At 36.5% G+C, this 13,053-nt stretch overlaps 1 protein-coding gene across 1 annotated transcript in view; it reads right to left on the bottom strand.

Annotated features, from left to right (window-relative positions):
• Positions 1-13,053, bottom strand: part of WDFY3 (WD repeat and FYVE domain containing 3) — a 146,208-nt gene that overhangs the window by 75,071 nt on the left and 58,084 nt on the right. The window contains exons 11-16 of the mRNA XM_063309907.1: positions 11,638-11,831; positions 8,682-9,139; positions 6,738-6,821; positions 1,693-1,870; positions 1,022-1,236; positions 511-623 (exon numbers count right to left, since the gene is read on the bottom strand). Of these exons, the coding sequence (XP_063165977.1) occupies positions 511-623; positions 1,022-1,236; positions 1,693-1,870; positions 6,738-6,821; positions 8,682-9,139; positions 11,638-11,831 (1,242 nt within the window). The remainder of the gene's footprint in view (positions 1-510; positions 624-1,021; positions 1,237-1,692; positions 1,871-6,737; positions 6,822-8,681; positions 9,140-11,637; positions 11,832-13,053) is intronic.

The following is a 13,053-nucleotide window of genomic DNA, read 5'->3' as shown; positions in this document are numbered from 1 at the left end:
CCCTGAATTGAAATAGAACATTTTAAATAAACCTCAGCTGTTCAAGACAATGGACTTAGCGTAGCCATAATACAGCCTGTCCTTTAATCACAATCAAGGTATGTGGTTCTTCTATTATCTACAATAATAAGAGCCATAATCATGGGATATACTGTTATTATCCCGATGTTATTCTATGACTGGAAATCAGGTTTTGAAGATGGTTTCAGGTCTTAAATTATGGTGTCGCTGCCAAAAGCTAATACTTAGGCCTGGCAATGGAAATCCCCAAAAAGCCCTACAAGAAGACTACATTGAAATATTGTGGGTTACTTCTGGTTACTTAACCAAGGTTAAACGATTGTCAGCACTGTATCTCAATCAACTTTTGCTATTACCTCTCCTAAAAGGCCTGTAAAATGGTATAATCAAATCTCACTACTACTCATTTTAAAATCTGGTGTAAGAATGATTAGATTTTAAGAATTGCTAGAAGAACCTCAGATGCATTTTTAATACTCGAATGCTTACTTCTCATCTCTGGCTCATAACTGAGTGAGCTTGGTTTATGTACACGATACCGTTTCAATAGTTTTTTATCCCAGGCTCCACAATTCAGAGGATTTCCCAAACGTAAAAATTCCCTAAAGAAAAATGGAGGGGAAAATAAGAGAAGCTTCAAATTATTCTGTATTCCCTTTAACTTGATTAATCTAAAGACTTTCACTTGAACTCTTTCATGAAATAAAAAAAATTGAAAGTAATCAAGCTAAAACACATTAAAGTGTCAAGTCTGTAAATACAACAGTTAAAATTATTCTTCTAGTGTTATTTTACTTATTTATAAAATTTCTAGCATGCTTTTTTGTCATTGAATAGAATACAAATCATGTAATCACCATTATCTACATATATTTCACCAGCATCCATGTGATTTCTTGACCTCATTAGGCAGTTTTAGGAAATAACCAAATGGAGAAGTGGAGACATTATCAGCCAGTTCTGAATAATAATCTGAATTAAACCAAACTTTCTTACTTACCGCAGCACCATTGGTTCTAATGCCTGAGAAGCCAATCTTTCAAACATCCTTTGGAGAGGAGGATGCAAAGAATGGTCCTCATCAGTAAGAGCAGCACTGCATTTCTGCAAAAGTCGAGCATGAAGCCCAGCTTCACACATAACTTGTTGGTTTCTTTCTGTATGTACCAGAGATTGCAAGATATTGGCCACCGCGAGCTGGAGATCTAGTGCATGCTATAAACACAGAAAGCAAAAACACTGTACTCAAATACCGCACATTACATTATACTGTACATTCTTACAAGAACAATAGATATATATCAGAAATGGCAAGTTTATGCTGGTTACCAGCAGGGACATTAGTTCTGAGTAACACAGGCAGACTCAAATTCTCAGTACATACTGAAAACATGTAAGACAATACCTGGAGAGAGATGTTTTTAGGAAAACCAATGGGATAATTGGCCTTTTTCCTGGAGAGAGATGTTTTTAGGAAAACCAATGGGATAATTGGCCTTTTTCCTCCGAGCAACATGCCATTGTGTGACCAACCAAAATGCAAACTTTCTTTGGAGAAATTGAACTAGAAGTGTTATCAGATTCCAGCCAGTAAATATACCCTGAGATTTAAGTTCACTGTGTTTATAGAACTATTAGAATGATACACAAGAAAGCAATTAAGGCTCTCACTTCTGGCTGTGTAGTTGACCCAACAGAGACAACAAGATCCAGCATAGCAAGCATAGCTCCAGGATGGATGATGACGGCATCCAAACTCGGCAGAGGTATAGTTCCTTTGTGTAACTTCACATCAGTAGCGTTTTTGGAAGAGAACACTGAAGGTGCTGATACTGAATGATATGCATGTCTAAAGGTGAGAAGGAAAAATAACAGACCCTTAACTCACATTCAACATTAAACCCTTCGCCAAAGAGTTGAATTAAGTATTGAGTATTTCAGGTTGGAGTAATCAGGTATTTCATCTATTAATATGCAATAACCTTTTAAGATTCCTTTTCCACAATAATTTGTTCTGTATCATATTTTTTACAAGCCTCACAGCAGTGTTTTTTCCAGAAGACTCTTTACCCTAATAATTATATGTCAGCTAGTCCAGATGAGCTATAAACTTGTCTGATAACAAAAGGATTTCTCTTTCACCAATCTGGATTGAAAATGAAGCTTGCATATCATTCCCACACTGTGTAATATATACTGAGACAACACATGTAACAAGAAGAACGACATGTGTCACACACCTCTTTCTACAGGATGTGATGTAACATAAATCATATTATGCTAGATGATACTATTTACTTACCTAGCTCTATAATGTCTGATGTAGTTAGCAGCAGTCCCAGGATCTTATGCAAAAAAAAAGGGTCAGCCCTACCACCTTTTAATTCAGGGTTCAGCAACATGTGGTTCTTGAGTACCTTTCTTGTGGTCATCAGAAACCCTGTAACCAGGATTACTGAAAACTAAAAACAATTCCTGCCAATTTTAAGTGACACCAACGGAAGAGAGTATCTGTAGCTCAGGGTTGAACCGTGGAGTGCTTGGTGCTCTCTGAGCTTGGTTGTTTGCTTGCAGACGTTTCATTACCTGACTAGGTAATGGCTAGTGGAAGTGGCTTCTAGCACTGAAGATGTTACCTGGTCGGGTAATGAAATGTCTGCAAGCAAACAACCAAGCTCAGAGAGCACCAAGCACTCCACAATTTTAAGTGAAAATACAGGAAAATAGAATTGTAGCCCATAAAAGATACTGTATATCTCAATTTTTAAAAATAAGATCTCTGTCCAACTCTTTTTCTTAAATATGTGACCCTATTGAATTGCAAATATTAAAGTTTGCCCACCCCTATTCTAGCTGGGCTTCTTAACTAGACACTGACCTAATTTGGTTATGAGCTTTTCTTTGGAACTAAACTAAGTCAATTTTTGTTACCATAATTTGTCTGAATTAGCACACATACTTTCCCCCAAACAAATAATACATTTGTTATGTAAATTATCACTTGTCCGTACAGTCATTAGGAGTTGAACCCAACTTGATGGCATCATATTAACCTCAAACTGATCTCTACTTGTACACTTCGTATCACACCATAAAAGTTTGCAGTACTACCATTTTGCCTCTATCTATCAGCAACATAATCAGCATATATTTAATACTGGGGAAAACTAGAAATTGTGTTTTGAACCACAGGATTCGAAAGCAAATTGAAAGCAAAGCCAGATCACAAAGCTTTCATTCTAGCAAACATATGGTTGATCAAAAAAAGACAAAGGCGCAAAGACGATTAGGGAAAAAAAAGAATCCATAAAAGGCCCAAGACAACTGGAGCCATAGAAAGTAAAAGATTGAGTTAAACTTGTTTTCAACAACCAATGCTCTGTGGTTGACTGGCAATACATGTCTTTTCCAACAACTAGCATCCTCAAGGGAGCAGGTGTTTTCTAGGGTAAATGACACAGTGACACTGTATTACTCACATCTACATGGTAACTCTTTCTTTCTTTCTTTCTTTCTTTCTTTCTTTCTTTCTTTCTTTCTTTCTTTCTTTCTTTCTTTCTTTCTTTCTTTCTTCCTTGTTGTTTTAATTAATTATTGTAAATCGCCCAGAGTCCCCTGATGGGAGGAGATGGGCGGGTACAAATAATAAAATAAATAAAATAAAATAAAATAAAATAAAATAAAATAAAATAAAATAAAATAAAATAAAATAAAATAAAATAAAATAAAATAAAATAAAATAAAATAAAATAAAATAAAATAAAATAAAATAAAATAAAATAAAATAAAAAATAAAATAACTTGGAACAACTCATCTTCTGCAAGATGTAACTCCCCCTGCTGGACTTTACACTGGAGGAAGACTGAGGCATCTTATTTCACTGTCCAGATCACTAACAGCCATTTGCTCATCTACAGCCAATGGTGAAAGGGGAATGCTTTCCCTCTGCCATTACGGTAACTTGCCACTTAAACACTTGAGTCAGTTATACTGGAATAAGCACTTGGAGAAAAATCTAGCCAATGGATTATTTCTGTCACGTGGCTGGCAAGTAGCAGTCAGTGTTGACTATCACTGCACCTCCTCTTTGAGCTGTTAGGTTAAAAGCAGGAGCATAAGGGGCATTATTTGAGTTTCCATCATTTCTATGATCAGATCCCTTACCTTGTTTGGTCACATGTCTGCTATTTGTGTGGTCCCCTAGAGTTTAGTGCATTGAAAGTAGTACTTTGAAAAACCCAGAAGTTGCCAGTGGTTGCCAACACATACAGAAATATTAACGACATATTATTAAGGATGATTCTGTAGCCTCAATTTTCGAAGTAGTACTATCTCTACTTCTTCAACTCACTTTTTAAATGCAACTGGTAATGTTCAGGAACTTTTATTTATTTATTTAAATAAATATTTAAAGCTTTATTGAAAAAGTTCCACATGAATGAACTCTACATAAATGGAGTATATATGCTTGACACAGGGGTTCTCAAATTTGTGGGTTGGGACCCCTCAAGGTTTTAACCAACTTAAATTCCTACCTACCTACCTACCTACCTATCTATCTATCTTTCAATCAATCAATCAATCAATCAATCAATCAATCTTATTCAGAGAAAGTGGGAACACTGTCAAAACTCCTGCTGAACTTTGCACCTCATTTTTGCCTTTGCAATCCTATAGTGGGCAGCTGTGGTCTGCAAAGTTTCAGAAGTCCTGCGATAAACATTAATTATTGAAAGTGGTGTATTATTCATTTCTTCCCCATCCCAGCACCAGAATTTGAGCCTTAGTTTTAAATTTGGGAAGGGCGTCATACAAATTCATTTACCATTTTAGCAGGTCATGGAAGTTGAAGCCTGAGAACCACTGGCTTAGTAGATATCGATTTAAGAGATTTTCATATTTGATTTTTTTAAAATCACAACACATTTGGTGTGTGGTTTTTTTTACCTAAATATTTATGCCTCACTACACATCTGAACTGAAGACAGTTCCAATCCCAATTAATGTCTGGTTTCATGTAACAGGTAATCTAACTTAAACCTAGTTTGGGGGAGAATGTTGATCTTATAGAACAAGAGTGCAGGAAATAGGCAATAATTCATGCCCGTTTAGCTGCTATGAGTGTTACATATGTATTTGTCCTTTGAGTTCATCCATTTTTCTAAACAGAAACACATTGACCCAAAGTATTCATAACATTCCTGACATATTAAACTAGTGTTTCTTAAAGTGTGATCTTAGGACCCATATTTTCCCAGACAAGGAAAGCAGAGTGTCTAGAAGACCATGTAACAGGATGGCAGACAGAGTTTATCGGCTTCATTATGTCCCGTTCTCTACTTTTTGTTTTAACTTTTTGAGAATTGAGAGTTAAGAAACTGTATTTTGTGCTCAAGGGCTAGTGAGATCCAAAGGAATAAGTGAACTTTAAATTCCACTGCAGAAAAAGATATTTAAATAGAGTTTGCCAGCCATGTCAAACTAACAAATACAAAAATTGACAAAACAGATAGGATTGCAGGTAATGTCCAATTGACAAAAGGGATGATATTTATCTCTCAACAATAATCCTATCATCATCATCATCATACAAAGAGATGACCAAAGTAAATGAAATCAGAAAAGAAAATGTACAAGTCATGACATCTAGCTTTCACTACCTTTTAATTCTTACAACATTGCTTTAAGTAAGATGGGACTGAGAAAAAAATACCTTGAGTCATACAGCAAACAGCAAACTTCAGGTCTGAAATTTCTGAACTATGCTCCACAAGTCTAGCTCTTGATTCTCTATTTACTTTAGTTCAATACAGGAAATCCTTGTTTAGTGACCACAATTGGGACTGGCAACTTGGTCATAAGCAAAGCAGTTGCTAAGTGGAACTGCAACTGTGCTTATGATCTTAGTTCAGCTTTCCTTTCTTTACACACCTGTGAAGGTCATAAATGTGGGCATTGGTTGCAAAGTTACTTTTTATCACCATCGTAACTATGAACGGTTGCTTAAAAAGGCAGTCGCTAAACAAGGACTACCTGTATAAAATTGCAGAGACAAAATAGACGTCAGCAACCAAAACTATTCCATATACGTTTCCTAATATCAGAACCTCAACTTCTTTTTTTCTTTTATATAAAAATCATTCCTTTTTAGCTAGCCATATCAGTACAGTCTGCAATCTTTTTATGCACCAGTTACCACTGTGCCATTTTGTGTGATAGAATAGACTCAAGAAAAATGAATTAAAAATGGCCAAAATTTCACAAGATTTCCAAATCTTGTGAAATTTCAGCAATATTTTTATCCAAATTCTAATAATAGTTAGTGAACTTTTAACATTTCAATAATTTTAACAGTTTGGTCCAGACTTAGTCATAGGTAGCATAGATCCACTGAAATAAATTGAACCTAGTTATGAGTAGCTTGACCCACTGATTTCATTTCAGTTCTAATCAATCCAGTACTCATCTTCCTTCCTTCCTTCCAAATTTTTCAGTTATATTAAGTACAGACAGATTAATTACATATAACAGAAAAAAGCAAGGAGCACAGTTACAGAAGTTAATAATAGACTGTTTTATGGACTCAATAAGAGAGCCTTATTCCAGAGAAGGTTTTATAAAATGCTTGAAGAACACAGAAAGACAAGACCTCAGTTTGGGGAAGGTCAGAACTCAACTTTTTTAGGAACAACTTCTGTTTAAAAAGGATCAGTACCTTTTCCTGGACAAAGCTGGTGTGCCCCAAGGAGAGGGGAGAGAAGACTCATTTGTCAGGCAAGGAGGAATCTGCTCAGCACGACTACAGACAAAACAGACACAGAGGGGACAGAGGAGTTAGAAAAGAGAAGAGGAGGCTGGAAGCTTTGTTAGTTTTACAATTTCACCATGAGAAATGGATTTTCCAGGATGAACTAGAAAAGAAGACAAAACATTCAACGAACAAAAAAAAAATGAAACATAGGAAATTATCAAAGAGACAGAATAAGCAAATTCATTTTTAACAATGATTCTTGCATTAAGGGTGACTTGTTAGGCTGAGCTTTTAACAATTGCTTCTTCCCATTATGATATTTATTTATTTATTTAATCAAATTTTGCCACTGCCCATCTCCCCCCAAAGGGGGGAATATCTTGGAACAAGTCTATGGGTCACTGTTTCTCAACCCTGGCAACCCAACTTGGCTTTCTGGGGAATTCTGGGAGTTGAAGTCCACATGTCTTAAAGTTGCTAAGGTTGAGAAACACTGCTATGGATTGTTTCGGATTTAGAAAAGATAACAGAGGATCAGTTTTCGCTACACACAATATAAGCAGATACTACTAAATTTTCATCAGCAGGACTAATACAGTTGTCTATAATGCAGTAGGAAGTCTGCAAAAAAAAAAGATGCTTAAGTAGAAAGATGTGGGGAAGAGGAAACAATAAGGAACAGAATAGAGAAAAAAAAGATGAGAAATACTTATGCAAAAAGTTTAGTCCAGATTCCTTAAATTTCAGCATCAGAGAGTACCAACCAGATCAACTGAGAAATTTGAAAATACTTTTAGTATGAAGGTCTCAGTGTATGACATTTAAAACAATCAACTAACATCAGTAAAAAAACAATTACCTTATTAACACATACACTTACAACTAATGGAATACTTAAATGTTATGTTATGACTGGTGTATTTAAAGACATTAGATATTCCCTGCCTTTGTCACTAAGTCTGGGCCATTGTGTTAATATGACAAAATACGCTACACAAGTTGCATCAGGATTCAAAATGCTATTAACCCAGGGGTTTTTTTCATCAAGGGGAAAGCAATGAAAAACATGCAGAAAATGAATAGTCTACACTACAATAACTTATATTTAAATTTATCAATTTTGATTGTAATAATACCTGTATTTCCAGAAATCAAATACTTTAAATACTCTAAAATACAAATAACAAATGTTCCAACAAGCATTATTTTAATTCCAAAAACCTTTAAAACTCATAGGTTATTTAAAGTATGAATTTGACCCTGCTTTTAAATGGGTCCAACATTGATTTGTGATTTTAAAGAATGCAATAAAACAAGCAAACAAATCCTCTTTGAAACAAAAAGAAATACGTGCTCTTTTTCTGGATGATTCCAAAGTTATTAACAAATGAAGTTTCTATAGGCAACTATACAGTGACGATGGCACTTCTGTGCTTTTAAACACAAAGGTATTATTTCAGCAAAACTAACTGCTGCTCAACGACTATTCTCCAACAGAAACCCTGTTCTTCTTTGCTTATATCTAGATAACACGTGTAATCATTATTACAAAAAATCAGACCCTTTCTCCAACAGACATCCCTGCTGTAAATTGTGCACGCAATGTAGTTATAGAGTGAGATTACAGACACATAAATCATTTGCAGTTAAGAACTGGGAAATAAAGAAAATGGCTGGCCACCATCCATCTTAAAAGAAAGTAAGCCTACTACACCAAGTTAGCCTTCTCCAGACTGATATCTTTCACATGACCTCAATTCCAATCCTCCAAAACACATGGTCTTTGATGATAGGTATGAAATGCCTATGCACTTGAATGCTTGTGGAGGGCTACTCAAAGGAAGCATCACCGACATGAGATGTGATAGACCCAAATACTCAGAACTCTATCCCAAATCTACATCATACCTGTCAAAAGAATCTGTAGTTACTTTGTAGAGGTAAATAAAGAGCTTGCTGCAGTGCCTTAAAGTGGGTAAGACAGAATCCATGGAGATGAGGTCATCTTCCAATAGTCTTTGAAATGGCTGGGTATTGGAGGGGAAGATATTCACAGGACTTAGTTTTCTGGAATCCGAGAAGCAGCCAAGTAATCTTACGGCATCAGCCAGCTTTTCGTACTGGATCTCCGTTCTGAAGAAGTGTGAGTTGGCTGGCTCATAACGCATTGCTGCAGTCAAGGTGCAGAGCACAGTGTGGAGCAGCTCGAACACTTGATTCTGGTTCACTTTCTCCCAGCCATTTTTGGGTGGAGAACATAAGGATCTTTCCATGGCAACCAGCAGTGAGGTGATATATACAAATCCACCAACTTTCCTGAAAACTGTTCTTGTCCGATGGCTCTCCTTTAGCACCAAAAGCAGGGCCTACATGGATTTTTAAAACATGGCAGTTTGAATAAGACAGCACAGGGTTTCTAGGTATTGTTAGGCGCATCTAGGCACTGACATCTTAACCACTTCCCTGGACAGTCATGTGACCAAAAATCAGCCTTCCTGAATTAATACAAAAAATATTTTTAAATGATAAATTGGATGTATCACATTCAATGAGCTCTAAAATTCACCAGCAGTATCTCTTGCATGTTACAGAAAACATGCTTAATAACAACACCAAATGCAAATGGCATTGTGTGCAAATGCAAACGTCAAGTTTGTGAAGATTTCCTTCTTAAATCCCAGGTGGATTCCCTTAACATATTCATAAAGCTGTGAGACAAGAAAAGTACCACGACTCTACTTCCTGACTGTGCAATTTAGGGGGGCCAAGGTTCACATGTGATCATTAATGGATATAAAGGAGCCACAGTCCAAGACTTGGGTGGGGCTAGGACTAATACCTAAATACACACAAACACAGGTGTATCTATATGTACCTGCAACAGTGTCCAGCTTTGATCCCTGCTTGATAATGGCACTGAGCAACTTTCAAAAAGTCACTCTCTCTCAGCTCAACCTATCTAATAGGAGTTATTGTCAGAGGAATGAAATAAGGGAAGACCTTCCATGTCAACTGCCCTGGGCCCTCAAAAAAGAGGCAGTAAATACACAAAATAATTAATAATTAGATACATTTAATGTAAGCCATTCTCCTGCACCTTAAACCAATCCGATCTTGCACCATCATAACCATTAGCCTACAAGCTACAAGCATCCAAGTCACTTCCTGTCTAGTCCCAGTGAACTAGGAGGAGGAAGAAAACTCCTAGCAAACCAGTGTCCCAAGAGTGTCCCAGACTCGGGAGAGATTTTAAATTTCTCATGGGACCATTTTTATTTTCTTTTTGCCAGGACAACTAGCACATATTAGAAGGTGAGTTAATGGTGGGTGCAGATATGCCAGGAATTTAAGTGCGCTTTCAGAATCCAATTGTCATTGACTCCCTGTCTGCAGAGGCCAGTGCAACTCATAGCTAGGCTATTTCTGATCTGGAGTGAAAGATTCAGGTCTGCTTTTTCTCTTCTTCTTTCAGAAGGGAAAGAATAGTATAGTTTCCTCTGTTCCTGGACTCCACTGCCAGGAATTCAGCTTAAGCCCAGGCAATTTCACTGGGCTTTTCCCTTGGCTTGAAAAGAGACAAGGGGGATGAAGTGTAGCAGTGTGGGTGTGAAGATGACACACAAGAGGCAGATAGGCAGGAGGCGGGTTCAGATGAAAGCCAGTGTGGAAAGGAGCAACGGACAGAGGAGTGATGCAGAGGAGGGCAAAGGGGGAAAAACCTGCCTTTGTCCCATGTTTTAATTCAGTGGCACTTCCAAACATTGGAAGCAACTTTGAAGAAGGATGCAGGAGGTACTATACCATGTGGGCTAAAGCACCCTGATCTAAAGTCTGGAAAATGTCAGCACTGCATCCAGGATCTCTTTGATTAGTTCGGGAAAGAAGACCATTGGATGCAACAGTCAGCATGCCAATAAGCAGGGACAACCATTCAAGATTAGAACACTTGTCTCCCATACAGAGATATAAGCCGCAGTGCTTTTTCTCCCCTATTTTCCTTAACGGTTTGAATTTTAAAACGGTTGAGGATTCATGGAAGTGCTGTGTTAAGTAACAGTTATGAGGCAATTGGGAGCTTGGGTTGAAAAGTAGCATACAAATATAATAAATAATCAAATGAAACCACCTTGTTATGTACAGACAAAGACTCCACAGAACATAACTGTAAGGTTGTATTTTGTTTTTCATAGTATTTATTTTAAAATGATTTTGTTTTACTAAAAAGTTCATTTAAGGAATACAATATACTGTACAACCATCATTCTGTGAAATAAAGAAGTAAAAGATCCAGATATACAATAGTATTTATTTTTCATCTCTCTGTCTCTCCTATGTTTTCTCTAAGAAGCTCTTCACAGTGTCTTAGGGGAGGATCAAACCCTTATCCTATTCTCACAATAACCTTGTAAGGTAGGTAGGTAAATAAATAAAACAAACTAGGCTAAAGTCATCCAATGAGCTGCACAACCTGAGTTTCCAAATTCTAAAATCCCATTCTGGTCACACTGTCTCATAGTCATTTCTGCATGGTGTTAAAAAGATATTCTAATTAGGAGATCACTTGAATAATGAAATAAGTCCTCTATGCTGATTCTGGGAGATTCATTAATCTGAACTACCTTTCTCAGATTTATTATACAAACTTGATCTTTTTTACTTCAAGAATGTTTAACTGTTTTATTTCTTCAGTTATATTTATTTGTATTGTTAATTGATAACTTTCATAAATCATACAAACACATCAGAATAAGAGGTTTATTTTGTTTTAAAACTTGTAACTAGCTTTCAGAGTAAAAAACTTCATAACTATATTTGAAAGAATAATTCCATGAAACAGTGAGAAATTTAAGAATTGTGCACTTACTCTTAATATATCAGTCTTCAGCTGCAATTCTGTGGGTGGAGCAGAGTGCATCAATCCTAAGAGAGTCCCCATGTCATCATCACCACTTGGTGATAACACCAGCTGCTGGATTATCATCAGTGCTTGCTGCCTACATTGTGGATATCTTACTATGTTATGCACACACCTTGCTCCACCAAACTCCCTGAAGATGCCTATAATGTAAACAAGTAAAAAGGAATAGCTGCAACACCACTAAGGCAATTCAAAGACACTATCAACTGGACTACTACTGGTATAATTATCTATAATGGCTGCCAACTCAAAAATGCCAGTAAACATTCCAAATCAGGATCAGCGGCTTTCCCAAAGATCATAAACTTTAAACAGACTGCAATAACAGCAAAAAATTACATTTTATTACTCAGTTTTTCTACACTACATTCTTATGAGTCTATAGGAATCATAAGTCTTGCCCAATTAATCTTATCTAATTTTTCTGACTGGGTAACTTTAATAGATTGTGGGAACGTTGTACACATAATATATCTTGACTTTAAGAAAGTATTTAAGTACACCATGATATTCTCATTAGTAAGCTAGCTATGTATGGGATGGATGGCATGACAAGATACACCTAGCTCAAAAATCATACTCAAACAATGTTAATCAATAATTCCTAATGAAACTGGAATGAGATATTAGGTTTGGTGGGGGGGGGGGTGACAGTCACATAATTTAGTCTTAGGCCTTCTATTCTTCAGTATTTTTATTAATGACTTGAAGAAAGAAGTGGAGAGAATGCATATTAAATCTACACATGACACAAAATTGGGTAGAATAGCTAATGCTCTGTAAGACAAAAATAGAGTTTAAACTGATATTGATAGAGTAAAATAATAGAATGAAATTTGAAACAATTGTAAATTCTTCACATGAGAAGCAAAAATTAAATGCACAATAATAAGATAGGGTACATATGGTTTCTATTAGTACTTATGGGAAAAAAATCTTGGAATAGAAGTTGATAAAAAATATGAGTCAGCAATGTGATGTGGTACCAATTGAAGCAAATATTTGTAGCTCAGGGTTGAACTGTGGAGTCCTTGGTGCTCTCTGAGCCTTGTTGTTTTCTTGCAGACATTTCATTGCCAGACTAGGCAACATCTTCAGTGCAAAGAGGGAGTGGGCCTTGCTCTCAGTTTATATGCCGTGGCTTGCCCTGCTTGTGTTGGTGGGGGTGTTGTTCTCTCCTTGGGAGTTCTTTGATTTGCAACAAGCAAGCAGCAAACAACAGCCCAATCAAAGAACTCCCACGGAGAGAACAACAGTATATAAACTGTATATAAACAACAGTATATAAACTGAGAACAATGCCCACTCCCTCTTTGCACTGAAGATGTTGCCTAGTCTGGCAATGAAACGTCTGCAAGAAAA

The sequence above is a fragment of the Candoia aspera genome, chromosome 8 (genome assembly GCF_035149785.1).
Source record: "Candoia aspera isolate rCanAsp1 chromosome 8, rCanAsp1.hap2, whole genome shotgun sequence".
Classification (NCBI taxonomy): domain Eukaryota; kingdom Metazoa; phylum Chordata; class Lepidosauria; order Squamata; family Boidae; genus Candoia; species Candoia aspera.
This window is presented reverse-complemented; position numbering and strand designations above follow the sequence as displayed.